This window comes from Colletotrichum costaricense (genome assembly GCF_030867565.1).
Source record: "Colletotrichum costaricense strain IMI 309622 chromosome Unknown Scaffold_8.1, whole genome shotgun sequence".
Taxonomy (NCBI): domain Eukaryota; kingdom Fungi; phylum Ascomycota; class Sordariomycetes; order Glomerellales; family Glomerellaceae; genus Colletotrichum; species Colletotrichum costaricense.
In genome coordinates, this window is record NW_026848237.1 from 1,109,769 (window position 1) to 1,134,071 (window position 24,303).

A 24,303-nucleotide genomic window follows, 5' to 3' on the forward strand; every position below is an offset into this window, starting at 1 on the left:
ATAACTAATCCGCTATTAATTATAATAACGTTATTAAAAAAAGCTATACTTATATTAAAATAAAATTAATAACGAATATAATATAACTTTAAAAGAGATTAATTTAAATAGGAGAGTATATAAAATTAAAAAATTTAAAAAATATTCGTTAACTATAAAATTTACGTAATAAAGAAGTAGTATAAATACTAATAAAAACGAGAAATTATATATAATTAAGATAACTATAAATAAAAAAAAAAGAGAAATTAGGAATTATAATAGCTTAAAAGGGGGTTAATATTAATAAATAAAAATAGGGTAACGATTATTTAAGTACTAATAATTATAAAAACGGATTATAAATAGGAGTAACCTAGGTATAAAATTATAAGACTAATTAAATTTATTATTTAAAATAAGGGGTTTATATTCGGGCTAATAAGTATTACTTTTATTTACCCTTATATTATATATTAAGAGATTTTATAAATAAAAAATTAATATAGTATATACGAACTATAAATAGTTTTTAGGACGAAGCCTAGGGGAGGGAGTACTTTATTAAGCCTCGTTAATTAAACCTTATTAATTAAGGAATAGTTTAAAAAATATAAAGAGGGGGATTAAGTAATAAAAGAGTAGCTTAGGTATATATAGAGCGCTAATAATATATTTTAAGGGAAGGGTAGATTTTAGTAATTTATTTTTTAGACCCTAATAGTAGTTAGCCTTTATAAGCTTCTTCCCTATGTTATATACCTATTAATAGCATTCCAGCTGATTCGAAGCTGAGCTCCTGGTTTTTCACGAAGTTTTACTGCCTACCTACTACGATCGCATGAGAACTGAGCAATTCACTACGAGATGACTATGTCAGGAGATGATCCACCTGCCTATTCACCACCGTCCTATGCATCGACGATTTATACTCCTCTGGCGCAGTCCGACGTCGTTCGGGTGTTGATCCTCTACCCCGCCATTACTCACGATGCCGAAATAAAGTGCGAGCTATTGTCGACCGAAATATCTACTTGCCAGGAGCTCGAGCAGTCGTACGTAGCGTTGTCGTATGTCTGGGGGGACCAAAGCGATCCTCAGCTAGTATATGTCAATAATCACGAGGTCTATATTGGAAGAAACCTTTCCGAAGCACTCCGTCATCTTCGTCGTCGAGGTTGTCCGATACGGCTCTGGGCAGACGCGCTGTGTATCAACCAGAACGATGTTGCGGAGCGAAATCACCAAGTCCATCAAATGCGCAACATCTATTCTTCCGCTCTAGAGACAGTCATTTACCTCGGAGAAGATGATGGAAGCAATACCACATCCTCAGCTTGGAACTTTCTCGAAAGACAAAGCGAGTGGGCACTGAACGAAGACGGCAACGAAGACACCCAGCTGCCGTCGACTCTCGAGGAAGATCTCATTTACTTCAGAGGAGATGTAGCTGATGTTGAGCTCAGCGTCCTGAATAAAGCTTGGTTCTTGCGCGTTTGGGTTCTCCAGGAAGTCGTTGTATCGAAGAAAGTATCAATACAGTGTGGTCATCGACGAGTTCCATGGAACGACTTCTGCAAGACCCTCTTGCTGAACCCAAGATACCACGATCGCTATGGATACAGCATGCAAGCCATAGAAAGAGTCGATATTGTCCGCGACATGTTTCAAGCCCGCTGCGCCTACCAAGAGTCGCATGGTTTGGCCCACCTCCGACCTTCCTGGCACGCCAACGTCACCAACTATGGTGGTAGAAGCGCACACATCATCGATATGCTTGTCAGAGCTCGTCAGCTTGAAGCATCAGATCCCCGGGACAAAATATTTGCCCTCTTAGGGATTTCAACGAATGTGGATCTTGACAATAGACTGATGGCTGTTGATTACAGCAAATCTCAAGCCGAGGTACAGACTAATTTGGCTCGCTACATCATGGAAGAACATAAGAGTCTAGACATACTGAGCTACGTCGATCATTCTATCACCGGTTTGTCTTCTTTACGTAGAGTTGTTCAAGCTGATGCGCTGCCTTCGTGGGTTCCTGACTGGGACGCAAGCCAGGTCGCTCGAGAGCAGCGGCTGATGGCCATGCATGCCGCCGCTGAACTCAACGAGGGCTCGCTCCCTCTGGACCCCGCTAGCCCCATCGTTCCAACAACTCTGAGTTACCTGAGTGAAGAGAAGGATGAAGAACGTGAAAGAAGACAAGATATAGCCTCCAAGAGCATGGCGTGGCTCAACGACAATAAGGTTCTTTTGACGATTGGTTCAGTGATTGGCACCATAGCGCACGTCGGACCTGACATCAGACTTCGGGGAGCCGACGAACTTTCATTTCAAGCCATCAGAAATCAATGCGACGACCCCACAGAGTTGCGTCGGAAAATCATGGCGAGATGGGCTCGACTTCTTCTTCAGAAACACAGAAGGAAATATGTAGGGACCCACAATGATTCAAGACTACCTTCTGGCCCACCGGAACGTATGGAAAACGTCCTTCGATCATTAGGGGACACTTTAGATGTGGGATCCCACACAATCGAAAGTCACTTGTTCTCCAGAGGGCGACAGACAGCTGCCTGGTCCGGAGAAGGTGAGCAGGTCATCAACAGGGTCACTGACAGGACAAGCATGCTTGAAAACAAGTCTATCGGTGCCTACAATAGAACTGCCGGTTCTCCTTCAGAGCTTCACAAAGTTGTGTTGCCACCCGGGGCGAGAAAGAATGATCTCATGGTTTTGTTACGTGGGGCGCGAGTACCATTTGTCGTTCGGCCGATAACTGACAGCCATGTCGCGATGGACGTGGGAGAGACTCAGCTTTCACAGTTACTCCGCTCCGGCTTCGACTTATTGTGTCTCGGGAACGTTGCCTTTCTCGATCACTGCAAGCTCGTTGGGGAATGCTTGATCAATGAATGGGGGGACAGCTTCTGTCAAACGGGCAGGGAATGGGAGGTCATTGCACTTCACTGAAGATCTGCATGCATGTATGTATGCTCACGTCAACACCAGCAACAATAAGCTTGGCAACTGAGATTAAATTTTACTATCGAACCGAGTACCAGACCAACTTTTCAATCTGCTTTTGAGTTTCCCGCCATTTTCCGTCACACCGCCAGCTGCTTTGGCCCAGTTCTGGTAGCATTAGGCGGAAAGAACAGCGAAACGATACAACTTTTATGAGACTCAAGCCCAAAAATGAGCCTGCGATACAATAAAAAGCAGAGTAAAAAAGAAAAAGCGAACCCATGCTCCAAGTCAAAGTTGCCAGACTAAATGCCATTGAAATCTATTGCAAAATAAGTGACCGGTCACTTATTTTGCAACGTTTACTTGGCAACACCGATGCAGGAGAAGCATCGCTTGAAGGAGTCGGCCTCAAGAGCGAAGAGACCGCCGTGGTCAAGGAGGGTGGCGGGGTTCCAGATCTCAGGCTCGAGGCGGCCGAGGAGACCAGTGTAGCTGGTGAGACCCTGGGGCTCGGTGACACCCCATGGGTTGCGGAGGACGATGTACTGCTTGTCTCCAATGACGCAGTAGCCGAGAACGGAGTAGGCGTGGTTGGCAACAATGTTGGCACCGTGGAACTCGCGGCCGGTGGCATAGGTGTAAGCCGTCATGGGGTTGATGGTCTTGTTGTTGACGCTGTTGGCGCGGACTAAGCCCAAAAGGGTGTGGGAAGGGTGGTTGTCACAGTTGTAGTACTGAGGCGTGCGGCCGTTGATCTGGGCCATGGCCTTGATGGGGTCACCGCAGTGAGTCTGGGTGATATCCGGCTGCTCTGAGTTGGAGCCAGTGATCCACTTGGCGAAAGCCTTCTCGTAGAGCGAGGGCCAGATGTCGGCGCCATCACTGGAGCGGCAGTAGAGAGGCTCGTTGTCAGAGTTGTTGATGGGGATCTCGTAGTTGACGTCAACAGTCTCGGTCTTGTTGTTTTGCTTGCCACCCTTGTCGTGGAACTTGACAGACAGGAAGCGCTTCTTGTCGTTGCCGTGAGTGTGGACGCGGGTGGCGCGGTTGATGGCGCTGGGGTCGGACCAGAAGACGGAGAAGAGAGCAGAGACGAACCAACTGTTGCTGGAGCAGCCCTGAGTGGGGTCGTCAAACTGGCGATTGGTCTCACGGCGGTCACCAAGCTGGAACATGGTGATGTCGGAAATCAGGCGCTTGTTGACGCTCTGGAAGAAGTAGTCGTACATGTCGCGCCATGAGGCGTTGGGTGGCTGCCAGCGGCCCTTCTGCATTCTGAATGGAGTGACGAGTTCGTTGATGGACATGGTGACCTTGCGGTTGGAAACAGTCTCGCCGAGCTCATGAGCATGGAGAACAAGGCGAAGCTTGCCATTCTTCATGCGAGCCATCTTGACCTTGGCGTCCTTGAGGTCCTTGAGTCCGACCTTCTCGAGATCTTCAAGTTTGCGAACACCAGAAAAGTCGGGGGTCATAAGGTCCCGCTCGTTAAGGATCTTCATATCCTTCTCATCGTACATCTCAGCCTTTCTCTCCTTCTCGTTCAGTTTCATACCGGCGAAGAGAACAGAGTGATGGCGCATGTCGAAGAGCTCATCGTAGTCGGTCTGGAGAACATTCTGAAGGATCTGAGCAGCAGCCATCGAGTGACGGTCAATCCTGCGGCCAATCAGGGCCTCAGCCAAGGCGTAGGGATTGACGGCACCGACGCAAGGGTTCTTGGGTGGGGAGTCGGGACGGGGACCATCCTTGCTGAACTCGTGGTCCCTGTTCATTTCGACGAGGTCTTCGTAGTCCTCCAAGGTGCTCTGAGATGAAGAGCCGGACATGCTCTCGATCTTGTGGCCAAGGATAGCCTCGACAAGGGCAATGACGTTGCTGTCTCTCTCGGAACCGCGGATGTCACCCATTTTGAATTTAAAAGTTAGGTAGAGTATGTTGTAATAAGCTAAAAGATGTTGTGATTTGTTGATAGCACTGAAGTCTTTGGAACTGAGCTGGAAACTTGTTGCTGCTGGTCTGCAAGTTGATAGAACTGCGTGACATTTGATGGGTCTTTATACCTTTTCAGGCAGACTAGAAGATCACACTTTTCTCCAATTGTGCCGCAAGCTTCGGTTCTGCAAGGTGAATCATGAATGCGTAAACCTCAACTCAAACAGCTCGTACGTGTTATGCATCTTTTCCCATCGTGCGAAGGTTTCGCATGGTCTGCTGCGGGGCAACAAAGACCACACATCAGAGCATCAGCTACATACACGAGGCCGAGACTTTCCAGCGTCGGACTCGATTCTGCAAGTCAGATCAGTGAGGTCTTCGTGGTCGTATTCACCTCTCAACGTGGACGAACCATTGGTCTGAGTGTCGACGAGTATCGCCAAAGTACCTGAGTCTCGCAGTCACATGTGAAATGAGCCCGCTTCAAATGCTGAAGCAGAGCTTGACGCTAGACGAAGTCAAAGGCTGACAACTCTTTCGTGCCCAAGTCCGTGAGGGGCCTGTCAGCACGACCTAGACTTCTCTGCAGAGCCCCGCGAAGTAGGTTTCACTGAAACCCTGAGAGGAGCATCGTGCAGTAGTCCGTGAGGGGTTACAATGTTGGGAGCAAATCTCAAGAGAGCATGTTCCCCGCGTGTGGACATGGGGCCATCATGAGGCTGAGAATCAGTCCCAACAAACTCAAGGCTGCAGCTTCAAAGGCTGATCAGAAACCGGGATCCTTCTGCGGCGGCAACATCGGAAGAAGCTGGGGAACTGGCCCGGTTTGAAGTGACGACCGAGCTAGACTCATAAATTGAGCAAATTGTCAGGTCTATGACATAAAAGCTATGTGCCACTGATGCTACCGATGAATAGCAAACTTTTGATCCCACGTGGCGGCGCGGACTTTGTGGCGTCTTGCTCCATTTCCCCAATGTTGCCCGCAACAAATGTAGGCCGTTTCTTGTTTAGGTTCTTGGACCCCTCATTCTTGCATTGATTCTCCAACTCCATTGGCTTTTTTCATTGCTGCCGTCTCCTTGCAGAGAAGCATCACAATCTTACGACCTTAAGCTTCATGTTGAATTACTTCTTATGGGCTCATAAAACACCCGACAATAACCGCATCAGACCGGTACAAGCACAAATTACTTCGAAATTCTTGGATGTCGGTATAGAGCAATCGAGGCTTTCAAGGTTGTGATGAGAGTTGCGGGGTACCGGCGAGGCGCGCGGGGTACGTGAAGTCTAAGACGGTAAGGCTATGTGCGGCATTCGGTTTCCTCTCCTGACTTTGACAAATGTGCCGGTTCCAGCCAGAGATGCAGTGTGACAAGGTGAGATTTGGACATTCGATGATGACGATAGCGCTTTTCGGCAGGTTCCAAGTCTCTAGACCAATGTCAATGACAGAACAATGACTGTTCAATGACTGTTAGAGAGAAAATGGCGTTTGTGGATGGTACTACCAGGTTTCTTCAGGGTAGATTGATATTGGTTCATCAAACATCCCATCTGGCTTACTGAAAATAACCCGAATCCGAAGTGCAGCTTTATCAGTAAATGTACACAAAAGTGCCGCATTGATAGCCCTCTATCGAAGAAATGCAGTCAGCATAGCGCAGCCCGACATTGGCCAAGTCCACAGCATTGGTGTTGGTAGAAAGAAAGGACGGTGTCTCAAGAGAATGTCGGGCCGAGCGGGGCGAGCGGCCCGAGCCCGATAGGGCGGACCCCGCCCGGCCAAAAGTGGAGTTCGTGGTGGATACCTCTGCCGCCTAACCGCCGGTTCAATAAGCCGAGAGGGACGGCGGAGGGGGAACTCTTTTCCTGGATGAACGTTTCTGTGCGCGCTTTGCCCCGAGAACTCACATACAGCGCGACTATCCAACCGGGTTCTGCGGCCAACATCACAATCATCTGAGCTGAAACCACGTCAAAGCAGCATTTCTGCTTCTGCTGCGGGCTGCGAGTGGCAGACTTTGGCTTACTGGCTCCAATGTTAAGATTTGCAAAGAGCAGCACAGTAAGAACAAGGTTTTCATTGGAAATTGGTCAATCATGAGATTGACCTTTTTCCTAGCCCCGGCGTACCAGAAAGTCGGGTCGGGCATCAACCAATGCCAAGTGCGTACAGCTACGCTCAACCTCATTGTTGACCATGAGCGTGCATTATTGCGGGGAATCGAGGACATCTTACCACAATGCACAATCAAAATCTCAATTCAAATGATCGGATAAGATTAGCGAGGGCTTAGAACTGCGTCTCAGCCTCCGTACGCCTGCTTGCGGGCTACGAGATGTTACAAGTCGGAAAAGATACTTTTCATGTTCTTGAGTCTTGAACTCAAAAATCTTCTGAATCTCCTTTCTCGATATTTCAAGTAATGGGTCCTTGAATTCGCTTAACTCATGGTAAAATGCAATTTCCGAGACTTTGAGGCGGAAAACTATGTATATGAGGTGATATCGCGAAATTCGCTGTGTCTACGTACAGCTGACGACAATCTAGTGGATCTCCATGTTTACACAGTGTGTCTGCACGATACACCCCTAAGTGGAGTTGATCTGGTCTTCAGATTGCGCTCTCCACAAGGCCCAAGCAATCTTACTGCTTGTTCACAGACATTCAGACGAGCTAAGGCCCGAACCACATCAGATGGGAGGAGCAACCTGGCTCCTGCGCGGCGACCATGAGAATAATTTTCACCTACCACATGCTTCGAGATTGGAATGATCAATGCATTGAGAGCTGCGTTCAGAACAGATCATCAAGCTCACGAGCATCCGGCTGTTGATGTGCCCAATCGTTATGTCTTTCTTGTCAGCTCTGAGGAATGAATGCATCAAGTTTGAAGTACGACTGACGGCTATCGTTTGGTGATGTCGTTTATCAGCTGTTTCGTGGCTCCAGGGGCCACTACCACATCGAGGGCCAGACGGCGTCAGGGCATACAAGAGACTTCGGTCCTTTAGAGATATACCGCTATTGCAAGCTCTGCTTTTTTTTCCCTTTTGCCACTTTTGTCTTATCTAGTACGTGCATACAAGGCTTGAGGATAGGCAGAGTAACGATAGAGAAATGCGGCACCATATGTGCTGACCCCGTCTCGGAATCGACGGTGCAGACCAAGCCTTGAAGTTTTCAATTGCGCCTAGTAGTCTCTCCCCCGTATACAATTGGTCCATAAAGCATAAGGTGATCGAATTCTGCTCGATCAGATGTCTATCTTATTCGGATAGATACAACCTCACCAAATTTCAAAGGCCCCTTTCCCAGCCATGCCAGGCATTCCCTAGCTCAGACAACAAGCGTAACGTATTTGATTCAAGATCGACAAAGACAAGACATTTCTTGGGTCATTTGTTTGGCCGGCATCCTTCCCTGCCAAGATGCAGCTTGAGTCTTCGGATCAAGTCCAGCCAGCCCCTTGCCAGAAGGCTGAAGATCCGAGACACACTTTCAAAATTCAAGCGACGTGATTCGTGAAGTGTCCGAGGGGGAATCTAGCCCGGAAATCGATCGTAGGGAGGACCAGATAGCCATTCCAAAAGTCCCAACGCTGTGGGAATCCTATTTCCACGACATGCGTGCCTCCCCTGCACACACGATCATGCAAAGGCACATAAAGCCAGAGGATCATCCTTGGGGGTGGAAGCAGCGCCGCATCCGCTCAGGTGTGCATATTTCCACCGCCTTGAGGAATTGCTCAACTCACGTCATATTGAATGAGGCGCACACTTTCTTCTACGAGAATGAGCATGGGAGAGATGTTGAACTCCACATCAATTTGCTCCTATTGCCCCAACTGCATGCTTGGCAGGATATGGGAGTTTACTGATTACCAAATCGCTCGATTATTGATGCATCTGTCCAAGATGAGAGACTGCGCTTTTCAATCCTCAAAGCCTCACTGCTGACAAGGACCAGAAAGCTGCCTCAGAGATTTTGAGTGTCTGGTTTCTCGGTCTTACCAAGACATCCAGATGAACTAAGTCAGCATGCCAGCAAAGGCAGTCTCCCATTCCCTAAAATGCCATTGTTAGTGTAACAAACAACCTGAGCTGTAATATCGCTACATTCTTGAGAGTTGAGACCAATCCTCTGAAGGAGTCAGGCTCCAGCCGCCGCGCAGTCAGTTTCGTTGTCTCCGAAGCCAATATACAATCCGCGTCCACCCATTGCGGGCTCGACGTAACATGGATAATGTTCATCAGTTCGATGCGAGGCACGAGGGTAGATGTTTGCCACTGCTCAAAACAGAAGCTAGCCTCTGAGTAGTTCTTCTAGCTCATCTTTCAAAAGGCTTCCCACGAACACCACTTGCGGCACTGCGCCTTGACCGGGAATTGCACTTCCAGAGAAGCAAACGAAAGTGTACAAGATATTCAGTAAACCCATTCGGTCGGCCAAGTTCTTTACACAAAGTATATCAACATCAAGCGGCGAACAACGACGTATGATCAGCACAATGGCGCGGTTTCCAGTAGCCCGGCTGCTCCTGGCATTGCTAGCAACGGCTTTCACCAAGGCGCAACTTTCCGATCAGTCGCAGTACAGCATCCCTTGCGTGATGCAATACGTCGGCTGTGTCCTCATCCCAAACTTCAACACGGTCTTCAGCCGTCTACTGGGCGACGCTGCTCTGACTCCTGGCAAGTGCCAGCGATTCTGCAGCGATCTTGGTTCGACGTACGGAAGCCTATACGACGGTTACTACTGCAGATGTTCAATTGTGCCCGAGACGGTATCGCCTGTCATCATTTCAGTAGCCGAATCTCTATGCAACAGAGTGTGCCTAGGCGATTCAAACGCAAGATGTGGTGGTGACCCGAATTATCTCAATTTGTACAAAGCGGTTGCTACGTGCGGAACCAGCAGTACCACTGCCACGACATTGTCTTCATCCTCGACGTCAACCTCCTCCGTCTCCTCGTCATCTTCGTCCTCCTCGACGGACTCAACAACGTCGACCTCAACAACCTCAACGACCTCGACAACTTCAACGACCTCGACAACCTCAACAACCTCAACGACAAGAAGCATCCCAACGTTCCCAGTCAACACCCTAGTTCCCGCCCCCCTCGCACCAGCACGGTACATAGGTTGTGGCCCCTTAGATAACTCCATGGTCAGCGACGTCGATCTCCTCTTCAACCCCTTGGTGGCGAATCAACCAGTCGACTGTCAACAGTACTGCAAGACCAACAGGCGAACGATCACCATGATGTCAAAGTTTCTCTGCATTTGCAGTATCCTAGTGCCGGGAGCGGTAACACCGTTCTCATCAGAAATTCTCCCAAACGATAACTACTGCACAAATCCGTGCAGCTTGTTCCCCTCGGCGCCTTGTGGCGGTGCGATTCCGTTTGAGCTGGGCGCGCCGGTGTACACCGTGTACCAGCTGGACGAGAGCCTCCTCAACTCTACGAGTTCGAGTTCATCTTCGACCGTCTCCTCTACTTCAACTACGTCTTCTCTTTCGTTGAGTTCGGATACTTTGGTTTCTGGCACCAGTACGACCTTAAGTAATAGCATACTTTCGAGTACATCAAGCCTACCAGCCAGCCCAGTAATCTCAAGCACTTCTCCATCATCGTCGGCGTCATCTTCAACATCGTCCCAGGGATCATCAAGCAGCGTCAGTTCGCTCTACTACTCAAATACAACCTCTCTAGCGACAACTTCAAGCCAGTCAGCGACCTTGAGCACTTCAGCCTCGACTACACCAGCGTCAAGCGTTCCCAGCAGCGGACCCCCCCTTACAACTCTACCGCTTTCTTCAACGTCTCCTACTTCAGTCTCTGCTTCAATCCCTTCTGAGACGTCGAGCGACGGCGCTCCATTGTCAAACACGTTTCCTGCCTCGACAACAAGTAGTGGATCCAGTACCCGCACTTTACCAACCACGGATCCCCTCCCGATAGATACGAGGTCTACAAGTCCTACTCTCCCATCCACAAGTAGTCCTCCAGTGTCGAGCACTGCGTTCCTTCTCACAGTCACCGTACTGAATCAACCTGCACCAAGTCAAACCCTTAACCCCTAGGTGAATGAAGTGCGAGGAAAGAATTTTGTAAACATATCTTCAGTAATCACGTAATGTCATTAAATGTAGAGTTATATCCACCTAGAACAATCCCCCGGGGAGGAATGAATTTCAAAAGACGAGCTATATTTGAAAGATTTATTTGATTTTTACTTCATACCTAGTCAAATTGAATAGCTCGTTATGCTTCAAGTGCATTGATTTGACTTTGCGGTTCAATTGGAATGGTCCTGAAGGCCCCATTACCAGGTAAAAGAGAGAGATCTGGCTTTAGACGAGACATTCTGGCAAGAGGATTGTAAAGTCTGAGACGGAGACCCATACGAAAAGGGTGTTTGCTAGCCTGAAGATGAATAAAGCCCATCAACGTACGACCCCGCAAGAAAGGCTATCAGTTCATGCCTCATCGTTTTTGCATGTAGATAGATAAATGGTACCCTCATACTCATTCAATAAGCGCCCCTTCTCTACGAAGCGCATTCTCCACTTGCCCCCGTCGGGCCTGGGAACATGAGGGCAAGCAAGCTACCAGTCCAAGGCTCACCGTAACGTCAATTCTGGTGAAAAGAACTTTCGTTGAGCACATAAGCGTAGTTCAAAAGTGTATTAGCAGCTTCCCTCGCATAGGCCAGCCTTTCACATATTTCATTTAGCTCAAGCGAGCTTCGTTTCCAGCAAGCCTGTCATCGCCCAGAACTTACTGTTCACTTGAACTGGTAATTGTGCCGTTTATGTGTCTTCGGAGTTCTATATAGGCGAGTAGTCCTTGTCTTCGCATGGTCCAAGTAACGTCGGGAGCGAAGAGATCGGGGAGCCCGGAGGTATACCATCAAGCTTCGTGGTAAGATAATTAGGTATCAGCGGAAATTCTAGCAGCTCATCTGGAGGCAGAGAACAAGTACGGCATGTACAATGTATCATGGGAATCACACGAATATTAGATGGCGTGGGAAGCGCATACTTATTTTCTATAATGATTGATCACACTCTCTTATTTCATGTTCGAGTAACCAAAATCAGGCCTTTTACTCAGCACTCACAGCAACACCACCTGCTCGATCAGACTCCAAAAGAAATCCAGTCCTACTCATGAATCAACACATAATTTGGGAGCCGTGCATCCAAACCCAATTTCGAGCGTAGATAGACCAGAGTCCTCACCCAAACGCCCGTCCGCCATCCAAACCGCAACAAGCAGCATGTCACCGCACCCCACAGTCTCCACACAACCGACCAGCCCCGCAAATCTCAAATGATCCCTCGTCGCCCAATGATAACCCTCAATTTCAAAGCGGTGAGTCCGCCGAGCCACAGCTAGTCCCCACCTGACGCGGCAGAATCCCCAGACAAGCTCCGCCTCGGACCAAACCCTCACCTGAAGCTCCATATCGCAACCAACACCCTCAATCCCACAACCACTTCACACCCCCCCATTCCTATCACCATCAAACCAAACCAGACATCATCTCTTCAAAGAAAAAAACCATAATAAAGATACAAAGAAAGACAAAGCCGCAATGGCGCCCTCCCTCCGCGCCCTCCTCCAAAACCTATCCTCCCTCCTCCCCCACCTCTCCCCCATCACCAACGACTTCACAGGCACATCCTCAAGCCTCGCAACACCACCGACTACGTACGAACCACTCTCCGGCGCGCCAAAGTGCCCAATCGACGGCTCCGCCAGGAACGCATGCTGCCACGTCTACCCCTCCAGTCGCCTCCTCCTCACCCAATTCTGGGATGACACCGTACATGCTCCCGGCGCCGAGGAGGATTGGACGCTTCATGGGCTATGGTATGTTCTTTCTATTCCATCATCCCTTAGCTCCTCTTCTCGTGATTGTGATCACATTGGCCTGGAAGAATTGCCGCCCCCTGCCAAGTTAAACCCCTTCGGAAAGACAATCGAATCAGTAAGTACTTATCTAACTGGGATACTTGCAATAGGCCCGAACCATGCGATAGAAGCTACAAAGCATTTTACGGCACGGAGCCTCAGTTTGCCAACATCACCGATATCCTGAAGCATTACGGTCAAGATGACCTCCTGGCTTTGATGGAGAGATACTGGGTAGCAGCATAGTAAGCCCCTTCCCCTCCCGTGGTCCCCCACTCCGGCCCCCCTCTTCCCCGTCTCCGTCCCCGTCCCCGTGCATCCCCGGCCGGGACCAAGCAGCAATTCCCTTCCGGCCCATCATCGGCCGAACCCAAACACTCAATCAACAATGCTAACAAACACCCTCCCTCGCAGCGGCACAAACAACAACCTCTGGGCCAGCGAGTACAACACCCACGCAAGCTGCATAAACACCCTCTCCTCAACCTGCTACGACACCGCATACGCCCCCGGCATCGAAGTCGTCGACTACTTCACCCGCGCCTTCTCCCTCTTCCGCCAACTCGACACCTTCACGGCGCTCGAGAGGGCCGGCATCACGCCCTCGACCTCCAAGCGCTACGCTCTCGCCGAGGTGACCAGGATGCTGGAGAGGCTGAGCGGCGGCCGCGTGGTGCTGCGGTGCTCCGGACAGGGGCGCGACGTGCTTCACGAGGCGTGGTACAGCTATTCTCTAATGGGGAGCCTGCAGACGGGACAGTTTGTTCCCACGAGCGACCTGGGAAGCTACGGTGACGCGAGTAACTGCGCAAAGGAGGTCAGGTACCTGCCCAAGAAGTGCAAGGGCAACTGCCCGAATGCGGAACTATAGAGCTATTGTCGAGCTCGGACTGCGCTTTGGTTATGATATGCACGATGCTCTTGGGACAATGTTTGGTTTACACAATGGGATATCTGCTTTTGGAAACTGCTTCTGGGAATACTCGCCAGGCGTTTGGACAGGGAATGGGGAGTTTGGTCCGGGCCATCAGTGATTTCCTTCTGTCCGGGACCGAGAATTGTAGTGCTGGTCTTCGGCAGTCATGCTGTAACAAGTCAGTTGTTATAAACCTCGGTATGCTCGGCATTGCCGATGCGATCATCTTCAATTCTCTTCTGTTGGAAAACTGTCGGCAAATGACTTTGGTGTTTCAGCCTTCTCGTTGGAGGTAATTGTCCGTGGAGTTTTTCGGGTAGCCTAACGCCGACGAGGCTGGAATACCGAGGAACAACTTGAAACCGTCCTTTGATTTGGGATGATGAAGTCTAACCGTCCCTTTGATGGCTGTCTCCCAAACTCAGAGCCCAAAACAATTCTCGAAAATAACAGCGGCGTTTTCCGAAATTCGACTGCAGATAGCACCAAAAATGCTCGTGTGTCCGTTCGCACGTGTCTTGACCTCATCCGCAGCTTCTAGCCTTGACGTGAAGGATTCTTCCTCAGACGTCGACATCTCCCCTTTTGCCTCTAATACCAGCGTGCCAGCCTTGCATGTAGCCGTCGAGACAGGACTGGTGTAGTCATGGCAAGGTCTTGAAGAACACGGATGCATGCCTTATCGGACCGACCGTGGAAACTAGCGCACGCTTGTGCCGATCTGGATTAGAGCGTGTGGAGGAGGACGAGTGGGCTGAGACGGACGCCGACGCACAGCACAGCATGGTGCTATGCGAGCGTGCCATGGTCGGATTGGGCGTGGTACAGCGTCCTGTCATGCCTGGCTTCTTTGGAAAGTTGTCGAGGCATCTCCGCAGCCCCGACATTGGGCGCTTGCCCGAGCGCTGGTTCGCTGTCGGCATTTGAGGAGAAGGAAGGGGGAAACGGGGTGGAGAAGCGACGGAATGCAGGCCATTTCTCTGGGCGCTGTCATCGACCATGATCAGAGCAAGGGCTCCTTGGTCTTTGTATCCGTACTCCGTATATACATCTTTCGGTTCTGGTGCTCAGGTCGCCGTGGACCTTTTCGTGGAGATACAGGCCTCCAATACGAGTGAAAGTCGGTGTTTCTCAAATTCCATCTCACAGGCCTAGGAAAACCACAGCGGGTGTCAACAGTTCCGGTGCCACGAGGTGGACAAGGTGAGAACAGCAAGGGCTGGAGACGGGCAGATTCTTCAGCCCTGCCAGAGATTTTCAGAGACCAGAGGGCAGTGCGATGTAACCTGTCCAACGCAAGGACCGTGACCAAGTTACCAGAGCCCGTGGTCGAGTTCAATAAGAAGAAATCATTGCCCCTTGTCTCATGTGTTGGATCCAGCTGCTGCTGTGCGTAGCTATTCAGAGAATGCCATTTCATGCTGACAAGAGCGACTTCCTCGTTCGCGGTGCCTCCTCTTCTTCTCCCCTCGTCCATAGTCCACGGGTGTACCGGCATTCGCAGACGGGGGCAGTGTTAATGCCTGTTAGCGTCGACGGCTTCTGAGGCGGCGGCAGCTAACAATGTTGCCTCATAAGCTGCTTCTTTGGTCTCCGCCACAACGGGGCTTCTGCTGGTGCCGTTGAATTATTGACAAAACTTGAGCCCCGATGTGGGCACACGACACCGATCTGAGATGCGCCCAAAGTTAGGAGCTCGATTGGTTTCAATGACATTCCAAATGGTCACCGTGTTGCGTTGATGCAAATGGACTCCCTGGTGACGAACGACAGCTGAGCAGCAAACTCTGGGTATAGCCAACTCGTGCACTGATGATCAAGCTGCAAACGGCTTCTTGCATTGGCGAAGGAGGGTGGCCACCGAGAGGTCGTGGTCTGATAGGTGGGCTGAAGCGAATGGAAGCATGATGGAAGACGCTTGGAAGGTGGAAGGTTTTCCTCATGCGCTATTCTAGGGCGATCCGGGGACTGGCAAGCCCAGGGTTAATTGATTGAGGGTGGTCAGTGTGAGTCTTTGCAATGAACTGAGCAAAGATTGCTTGCGATTCGCAAGATTGCCAAGTCCAAGGTTCCGGGACACGGAAATGCCCACCAGCGTAAGTTCAAGATGGCCACGACCGCTACGTTGGTGGGTGAGGACAAGAACCGACCATCTGTAACCATCGAGCAATAGCCCACCAGCCGCCATCGGTTAGAAGGATCTCGATCCCATTCGGTGGGTTCTCGTAGCATGCTTGCTGCAGTTACCAAGGTTTAGTGCTATATCTGCATCCGTACGTGCCTACTTTGAAGCAACGCGGTTGGCATTCTACTCCCAAACTACCAAGTTTTTTCAGAGCCGTAAGGAAAAAAAGATGAAAAAGCCATCCAGAACGCTCGGTCAGTGGGAATCGTCTCTGCACGTTTAGCGCTCAGAGCTGGCACTCTCCGCCATCCCAAGTGTCGGACGATCGCCATGTTGTCGAGACCAACAAAGTTCATGCTTTGTTGAACTACTGGGAAATAGTGGCCTCGAGCATGGGCGGCTTTGATCCGAGCCCCATTGAGAGACGAGACCGCCGGTGCTGAGAGGGGCTTTTTGGGGGCAGAACCTGGCAGGGCTCCATCTGTACCGCGCGCTATCGACGTTGCCAGCAGCAAGTTGTGAGGAGGTTGAGGGGAACAACCAGCGTCCCAGCGTCGATGAACCCCATGGGCAAGCCATCAGTGCGTTGTGTTTGTGGCTGCTGTCGACGTTGTGGCTGTCGAGGTGCGGCGAGGGATGTCCCTCGGACAGTTGTTTCGTATGCCTCTAATTTTCGAGCATTGTAGTCTCATCAAAACAAGAGCCAAGAGTCGAACCGGCACTGGGTAGCCATCGTGGACTGCTCGCGCGGGAGATTCGGGTGGAACACTGTAATTATGAGTAACATTACAGGGACGATGCAAGCTGATGACAGGCTACCGCTAGCAAGTCCCGAGGATCCAGCGCCGGGAGTCCAGATCAGATCAGACAATAGGCGGCAAACTTGAAAGCAACACGGCCCCAATTAAACAAAGAGACGGCGTGGCGCACTGGGTATTCGTAAGGCTCGTTCGTGTCCAGTTTCCAGGTGCTTTGCGTGCCGGTGCCGTGGTCTGGGTGGGCAAATTCTGGCGGTGATGACAAGTCGGACTGGGCGAAGTCGAGGAACGGTGGAGGACTATCACGAGACGGTCAGCGGAGGTGGCCTGCCAATCAGGCGTGCATGTCGTAGACAGACAAGACATGTATGATGTCGGCAGTGTGTATCCGTAGGGCACGAAATTTGCATCCGAACGAGGAGCGAGGAAGTATTCCGCCCAGAGAATTGCATAGTAGTTGAGCAGTCAAAGTGAGGCGAATAGGAAACCTCGGATCGACCTCAAGATGCGCCTCGGCCGACTGCGAGTGAAACGTAGTTGTCGGGTACAGCGCCAGAGCAAGGACAGCAACGGCAGGCAACAGCAGCAATCTGCCATCTGCCAGCGGCCAGAGGCTGCAAACTCCAGGCGTACTAAAGTACCGTATAACAAAAATGTGGTGGAGAGATACTTGTTGAAAGCTGAGAGTGACGGGCTCCGTCCGAAATGCAACTCATCCCATTCCGCAGGTGGGCGAGAGGGGGCAGCGCAGGCTGCAGTGAGCCAACCGACAGGCTGGTTTTTGGTACCTCGGTTTTTTCCCAGCGCAACGGACACCAGTCACCGACGACGAAAGCGGACTCAATTGGCTTATTCGTTTTGGATTGGGCGTTGTAAGCGACTTTTGGTCTTGGACAATGAGCGCCCCAGCCTTCGTACGACGTTGCAGGCGGCGTCTTCCGTGTGTTTGTGCAGTCGTCACATCAATAATCACCTCGGATCCTGCCTGCTGCCACTTGGCTAAGCCCTTGGCCTGACGATGTTTGGCATCCGAAGTGGACAGAGTAGTGTTGCTGGTTTGTTGTTGAACTTGATGTCCCTGGGATCCTCTGCATTGACCGGGGAAATTTGTTGCGTCTCGCACAATAAAAGAGAGGAATCATGAACAACAAGAAAATGGCGGGGATGCCTTGAAATTGAGGAAGTAACCAAACATGATGGTAAGGTAAGGTACCTACGTACATAGAATGTGAGGTGGTCCATCGGCGCGGAGGTAAGAACAACGGGGCTTGACGAGAGGGGAGAGAGATGGAAGGACGGGAGGTGTACACAGTACGTTCTCAGCACATTACTGTGGGGAAACATGCCAGGAGAAGGTGCTCCTTCACCCTTTCTTGCCCATTGGTCCTGCCCATTTTCGAGTGATTCCTGTGGTTTGTCACCAGACATCCGCCTTGCCCCCACACAGTGCAGAGCGAGGTCTGTCCTCATCTTCCAAGTCCGCTACTCCCAACCGGGACTAGTGAGTAAGCTGCAATGGGCCTAGCAAACCCAGAATGGATCCACTTGACAACCTAAGCAAGGAAAGAGGCCCTCACGTCCTCTCCGTTCCTTCCTGGCTGCCACTGCCCGGTGGTAGGTACCTACCATCCATAGGTATTGCAGTGTGGCTGTCCTGGGCTTTCCTGCCGTCTCTGTCGTCCCTCTCGAGTCTCCCGTTCGCCGTCTCTTTTTGCCCGGCAGGTGCCCACTCTCCATTCTTGCCCTGTCCCTTCCTCTTTTCCACTCCCATTTCCCTCCCCTTCCCAGTCCATCCACCCTCCTCCTCTTTCCTTCCGTCCACTTTCCTTCCGCCCACTCAAACACACCACTTACCACGCAATTCTCGAACCTGCAACTCACTCTCCCTACCCGACCGACCCTCACCGAGAAGAATCGTCGAGTCTCCCCTTCATCGTCTTCGGTCTGGGGCTTCTTCTCCGACAAACCGACGACACTTTCGCACATTCATCGACACATTCGACTCCTGGGCAGACTTTTCACGCAGCAGGCTTTCTGCACAGACAAACGGAAAGGGTTGTAACGGGCGTCGCAGCCCCGGATTTTGGCACCATCCCCCGCGTTTCCCTCCCAGCGACTGCATACAGAAAGGGCCGAATACACACTCCATCCCTCGCCAACACAACTCCACGGGTCGCTCCTATTGTCCCAGAAGCCCGTTTCCATCACTCTGCACCCTCTCTTATCAATCCTCTTTCCCCGCAAAACTCAATCAACGCCCGCTAGACCTTCATTGTCGATGCCAGCGCCCCTACAGAGCCGTCGCCGTCGCTCGGAATAATCATCACCCATCTGGTCTGCTGTCTCAGAGCGACCGTCGACCACCGACGACAACAACCGCCACAACGTCTTCACCGTACGTCGCCACCATGACACAGGCCGTCAAGCGGGCCTGCGACGCCTGCCATCGTCGCAAGGTCAAATGCGACGGCGTCAATCCGTGTCGCAACTGTCATACTGCACAGCTGTCTTGCACCTATAATGCTATTCCTCAGAAGAAGGGTCCCAAGGGCTCCCGTGCAAAGGTCATTAGCGAATTGAGGGAAACACAGCGTCAGACCAGTTTGTCCGCAAAGGTTCAAAACCGCATGAACGGCATTCCGAATCCTCCAGGCCCTGTCAGCTTGGCCCCAACCCCCGGTCTGCTCTCGAGCGAACTCGTCAAAGAATGCATCGACTTTTACTTTGCCAACCTGTACGAAAAGATGCCCATCCTCGATCGTCGCCAAATCGACCAGCAACTCCCATTCATGGAGCAGAACCGCGACACCTACTGCCTGCTGACCTCGCTGTGCGCATTCATGATGTTGCAGCCAGGAATGTCCATGCCAACAGGCGACCCTTTCAACCTCGATGTCATGCCCGGTGCCACCATCGTCGCAAGCCAGTTGCTTTTGGAGGAGACCTTGCAAGTTCGCAAGGGCTACGACTACCTCGACAACATCAGCTTCAACACTCTTGCCACAAATTTCTTCATATATGGCTGCTACCATGGTATCGAACTGCACGACAAGGCCTGGTTCTACCTTCGCGAGGCTTCTACCATGATGCACCTCAACGGCATGATCAAGGAGGAGACGTACCACGGCCCCCAGTGGGATAACGCCGAGTCGTCTCGGAGAAGGCGGCTTTTCTGGCTGTTTTACATCATGGAGAGGTAAGATCCTGTCCTTAAATGCTCAATCAACTGCCACTCTTTTCCATCTACTAACCGCTTGTCCTTGCAGATCTCACGCCATTCAGCGCCAGCGACCTTTGACTTTGCAAGCCACCATCAACCCGCCCAACTCCGCCGATGACCCGAGTGACCCACTCAGCCACCAGCTGAACAGCTTCATCATGCTGGTGAACCTGTTCCGCCCCTTCGACGATGCCTTCACAGCTATTTGGAACAAGACGCGCACCAATCTATATGTGTCTAACCTGCAGAAGCAATTGAACGAGGTCCTTCCCACCTACCTTTGCCAAGATGGTCAGCTATCCGACCTTCGCACCAACCAGCAGTGGCTCAAGAGTACTGTCTGGCAATTAACCCATGGAAATTCGTCCAACGAAGACAACATGAACTTCAACTACCCAGTTGACCTCTCCCGCGAGCTTCTGATGACCCTCGCCTCTCACTTCCCTGGACAAGGAATGGAGTTGATGAGCTCCGGCTTGGTATGACTTTTCAGATCTGAGTTGATTTCCCTCCTGTTGCTAACCCTGTACACAGATTGAAAAGCTTTTCGAGATTAGCTGCAACATGACCGACTTCCTCGCTGTTCAGCCCGCCGCGCGGGATCCATTTACCGTCGGCCCCCGGGAGCAACTCAACCAGACCCTCAATATTGTTGCCGTCCTCCGCCATGGCGATCATCGCTTCCTGCCGCTGTTGCTGAACAAGGTTGCCGACATTATGCCTCGTCTGACCAACCCGATGCTGCAAAACGCGCCCGAAAATTCTAACATGGGCAACATTGACATCTTTGATGGCTTCGGCAATGCGGGCATGGCACAACCTCCATCTCAGATGCAGATGCAGATGGATACCGACTACGAAAGGAAATTTTCCGTTGCCGATTACGAAAAGAAGTATGGCGTGTCCGACATGAACAGCAACGGCAGTGAGGCCAATACCATTCCTGCCACGTCTGCCAGTGCATCATCCGTTCCTCCAGCGACTACTGCGGATATGAATTCGCCTTTTGCCAGCAGTTCGCCCGCCATTATGTCTCCACCAATGGAGTATCCCCACAACGGAATGAACGACTATGGATGCACGCCGATGCCCGATATGGTCATGAGTCCGGCCGGCCAAAACGGATCGGCGATGAACAGTCAAAGCAACATGAACAATCAGCATCAACACCAGCAATCGCATCACATGATTCAGAACCACATGACGCCACAGCAAATGCAGCCCAATATGGGCCAGCATCACATCCACAGCATTCAGCAAGGGCAGAACATGGGCAATATCAGCCCACCATCAGTTCAGTCCCAGCAGTCGATGCCAACATCACATCCTATGGGACCAGGCGGAAACAACCTCATGAATTCCATACCGCGTCAACAGCCGCAGCGCGCCAGTAGCTATGCTATCCCGCAACAACCTATACCACGCACCGTTGGAGACTTCCACGCACTGCAGCGGGCCAATTCCGATATGCCTGGTCTCTCCGGCATAAGTACGGAGATGGATTTCAATACCTTGCGGTGATGTCGTCTGTAAGCGTTGCCAGCGTGTATTCAGATTGGGACACCTCGAACACATCGCTTTTAGTTGTTTTTCACTTGATTTCTTTTCTTTGTCAGAAGCGCTGGCTATCTCTATCATGTTTTACCATTTTCTAGATCTTTGCTCTTTTTGCATTCATTCCACCATCTTCGGGATGGGGCGCGGGTTGACACCGCCGCCACTTGAGGATCAGCAGGGACGGTAGCAAAACAAAAAAATTAGGTGCCTTGGGTTTGGGGACTTATGTTGCGAAACATGGACTTCTTGTATAGGCTTAGGGTCATGGACACTCTCGCATCTGCCGGTTGGGGCATGGGAACAGGAGTTTTCAAGGCGTTTGAAAGTGTTTGCAACGTCAAGAGGAGGGAATTAGGATATATGAGCATGGCCGACATGGGAGCGGGTATTTCGGCTACGGCCGAAGCTTGGTTGCGCAGGCAGCGGCATTTCTGCCGACTCCCATGATCGAAATGAGAATTAGGAACTTGTCAAGTCTGCAAGCTTGCAATATTAGCATGCGTCTGCCTCTAAGGAGACTGGATAGACGAATTGAAGACATTAGATTGACTTTACTTTGCCTTCGCCCTCGTGGTGTGGCCCCATGTGAATGTGATTGCTATGGGTTATGCGGTACATACTAACCTTGCCCCTTCCCCCGGCTTACTCTGGGCTAACATGAGATATAATGCTTTAGATTCACGCTGTCTCGTCACCTCACAGCGAGCAAAACGTCAGCCCACAGCCTCGCAGCCCATATATCTCTTTCTCGTGCTCGGCGATGCGTATCAAGTACCCTTTTCACCACCGCGGGAGACCACTTACTCCATGGCTCCCATACCCCTTTATAGTACCCGTATATTATCTTCGTCTCGCTGGCTCCTTCATCTTGATCGTCATGACTCAAGTGTGAGCATAAAGAACTCATAGAGCAGCGGTCCGCTTGCCGCGTCTGGAATGAAAGCTGCTCATCCTCCTGTTGCTGTTTTCTATTGGTCGAATTCCTATTATGGGCTGCCACTTGAGATTGGATACTGATCGTAGACCCAATCTGGCAAAGCGTCCTCTCCGCTTGTTCAACGTCACCGGCATCGAGAAGGGCAGTCGCCACGCCGAGCAAGATCCTGCAAGAGAGCTGGTAGTTGTCTTGTCTCAAGGCCTCCGTCGCGGCTGCGGTGTATCCCCTGATGACGGCGCGAAACTCGCCCCCGTCCACGTTGCCGAGGAGTCTGAGCAGGGAACACCGCATGATGAGGACATCTAGGGCATGTTCGCTGTTGAACCCAGTCTCAGTCTCAAATTGCAGACATATTACGGCAAACACACTCCTCAACGTCTCAAGACGGATCTCTTGCGGGAGGTCTCTAAGTTTGAACCATACAACGCTCAATGGGTGCTCCTCGCCTAGAATCTCGCAGTGAATGGCATGGATGTACCGGATAGAATATTCCAACACCTGGATATTGCCCTGCAACGTGAGGATATTCACAAGCATGGAATAATAAAACCGCGGTTCGCGAATCAGGAGGACGTGCCGGAAGGAAGCAAGCACGCGGCGGAGTGTGCGTAGGCCCGTGGGGATCTGGTTCCGTTGGAGCAGGCCTGGGACTTTTCCTATTTCTGTGAGGGTCTGTACGACGTGGATGAAGTCGTTTTCGCAGAGGTGTGCGTCGTCAAGGATCCAGGTGCCGGTTTGGAAGGCGTAGGTGTGGTATGTGCTGAAGAGGTGGAGGACGTTGGACTGGATGTCTGTGTCTAGGGACGGGGAAGGGGTTAGGAGGGAGGGGAGGGGAGTGATGATGGTTGGGGATGCGGAGGAGGCGTGTAGCACTGGACTTCGACTTGGGGACGGCGAAGGTGTTCTGCAGGTGATTTTACGCTTCAAGGTGGTGGCGGTGGTACTCTTGCCCGGCGTGCGTTTTCGCTTGATGGTAGTGTTATGCAGGTCGGGTCTGCGCTTGAGGTACTGTTCCACGCGGTCCCAGTCGACGTCCTGGTCTTCGATGCTGAAGCGCGAGTCCTTTCCCGCCGCTTGGCGCTTTCGCTTAAGTTCTAGCATGTGCAGGACTTCCGGTTCTTTGAGCTTTTTGTCTAGGCCCCATCGAACGATGCGGGACTTGAACATCCTCTCTCTATAGAGGGACTTGATGGTTAGTTCCCATTCAAGAGCCCGAGCGACGAAGAGGAAGAAAACATATCTACTTCTTCCGTTATGAGGAGGTTACAAGTAAGTAAATATCAGCTCACGTTGCGAAGAAGAAGTGGTCTCGTTCCATGATGGCCTTCACCTCCTTCAACGATTTGCCCTCGCTTTGGTAGAGTCGGGTGATGGTGGCTTGCATGACTTTCCAGACTTCTTCCGTGGCGTACGGCGGGCTCTTGACTAGGCTGATGCCGACCGTATCAGAGCAAGCGTCTAGTATTATATCGTCGTCGTATTGGGCGGCGGCGGCCGTCGCCGGTGCAAACATTCTCACACCCGATTCTGCGTGAGGGGTTTCACGATGTGCAATGGTGGAAGACATGGGAGATCATCCACTGTAGGGCTGAAAAAGAAAAGTGAGGGAAGTTGGGTGATTGGGGAGAAGAGCCGCGCTGTTGAGAGGGCTAGGAGGAGGAGAGTTGGCGAGACGTGAGCTCGTAAGTTGCTGACAGTACGAGATAACGTTGCCGGGACCCGGGGGCAGAGCCGGGCCCCACGGCCGAGCCGCATCCAACGTTACCACGTTATCTTATTGGCTCAGAACAAAAGAACTTTGCATTTACTAGACCGGCAACATTCGGGCTGGTACCCTGGTCAATATACTACGACTGCTTCGCGTCTTATTGGTCCTGGACAGAAAGACGTTGCATGCCTGTTGGAAGGATAATGTTGGGGGACAATTTAAAAGGCTGAAGGATCCGACAGATACTTGAAGCAGGCTAGAGG

General features: G+C 51.2%; 8 protein-coding genes across 8 annotated transcripts; 5 read left to right on the plus strand and 3 right to left on the minus strand.

Annotated features, from left to right (window-relative positions):
* Positions 1 to 852: 852 nt before the first annotated feature.
* Positions 853 to 2,955, plus strand: CCOS01_08400 (uncharacterized protein; the record flags this gene model as incomplete). Its single annotated transcript, XM_060456561.1, has 1 exon — positions 853 to 2,955. The coding sequence occupies one exon, from the start codon at positions 853 to 855 to the stop codon at positions 2,953 to 2,955; it is 2,103 nt and encodes a 700-aa protein (XP_060312835.1).
* Positions 2,956 to 3,311: 356 nt separating this feature from the next.
* On the minus strand, positions 3,312 to 4,862 carry CCOS01_08401 (uncharacterized protein; the record flags this gene model as incomplete). The annotated part of the gene is made up of 1 exon (XM_060456562.1): positions 3,312 to 4,862. The coding sequence occupies one exon, from the start codon at positions 4,860 to 4,862 to the stop codon at positions 3,312 to 3,314; it is 1,551 nt and encodes a 516-aa protein (XP_060312836.1).
* A 4,542-nt stretch (positions 4,863 to 9,404) lies between these two features.
* Positions 9,405 to 10,756, plus strand: CCOS01_08402 (uncharacterized protein; the record flags this gene model as incomplete). The annotated part of the gene is made up of 4 exons (XM_060456563.1): positions 9,405 to 9,725; positions 9,815 to 10,038; positions 10,265 to 10,385; positions 10,469 to 10,756. The coding sequence occupies 4 exons, from the start codon at positions 9,405 to 9,407 to the stop codon at positions 10,754 to 10,756; spliced, it is 954 nt and encodes a 317-aa protein (XP_060312837.1).
* Positions 10,757 to 12,499: 1,743 nt separating this feature from the next.
* CCOS01_08403 (ribonuclease T2 family protein) lies at positions 12,500 to 13,690 on the plus strand (the record flags this gene model as incomplete). Its single annotated transcript, XM_060456564.1, has 3 exons — positions 12,500 to 12,777; positions 12,930 to 13,064; positions 13,234 to 13,690. The coding sequence occupies 3 exons, from the start codon at positions 12,500 to 12,502 to the stop codon at positions 13,688 to 13,690; spliced, it is 870 nt and encodes a 289-aa protein (XP_060312838.1).
* Positions 13,691 to 14,226: 536 nt separating this feature from the next.
* Positions 14,227 to 14,662, plus strand: CCOS01_08404 (uncharacterized protein; the record flags this gene model as incomplete). Its single annotated transcript, XM_060456565.1, has 2 exons — positions 14,227 to 14,283; positions 14,357 to 14,662. The coding sequence occupies 2 exons, from the start codon at positions 14,227 to 14,229 to the stop codon at positions 14,660 to 14,662; spliced, it is 363 nt and encodes a 120-aa protein (XP_060312839.1).
* A 2,061-nt stretch (positions 14,663 to 16,723) lies between these two features.
* CCOS01_08405 (uncharacterized protein) lies at positions 16,724 to 16,984 on the minus strand (the record flags this gene model as incomplete). Its single annotated transcript, XM_060456566.1, has 1 exon — positions 16,724 to 16,984. One exon carries the CDS (start codon positions 16,982 to 16,984, stop codon positions 16,724 to 16,726), a length of 261 nt encoding a protein of 86 aa, XP_060312840.1.
* Positions 16,985 to 19,026: 2,042 nt separating this feature from the next.
* On the plus strand, positions 19,027 to 21,359 carry CCOS01_08406 (uncharacterized protein; the record flags this gene model as incomplete). Its single annotated transcript, XM_060456567.1, has 3 exons — positions 19,027 to 19,814; positions 19,885 to 20,317; positions 20,373 to 21,359. The coding sequence occupies 3 exons, from the start codon at positions 19,027 to 19,029 to the stop codon at positions 21,357 to 21,359; spliced, it is 2,208 nt and encodes a 735-aa protein (XP_060312841.1).
* A 727-nt stretch (positions 21,360 to 22,086) lies between these two features.
* On the minus strand, positions 22,087 to 23,899 carry CCOS01_08407 (uncharacterized protein; the record flags this gene model as incomplete). Its single annotated transcript, XM_060456568.1, has 2 exons — positions 22,087 to 23,506; positions 23,622 to 23,899. 2 exons carry the CDS (start codon positions 23,897 to 23,899, stop codon positions 22,087 to 22,089), a joined length of 1,698 nt encoding a protein of 565 aa, XP_060312842.1.
* Positions 23,900 to 24,303: the final 404 nt, after the last annotated feature.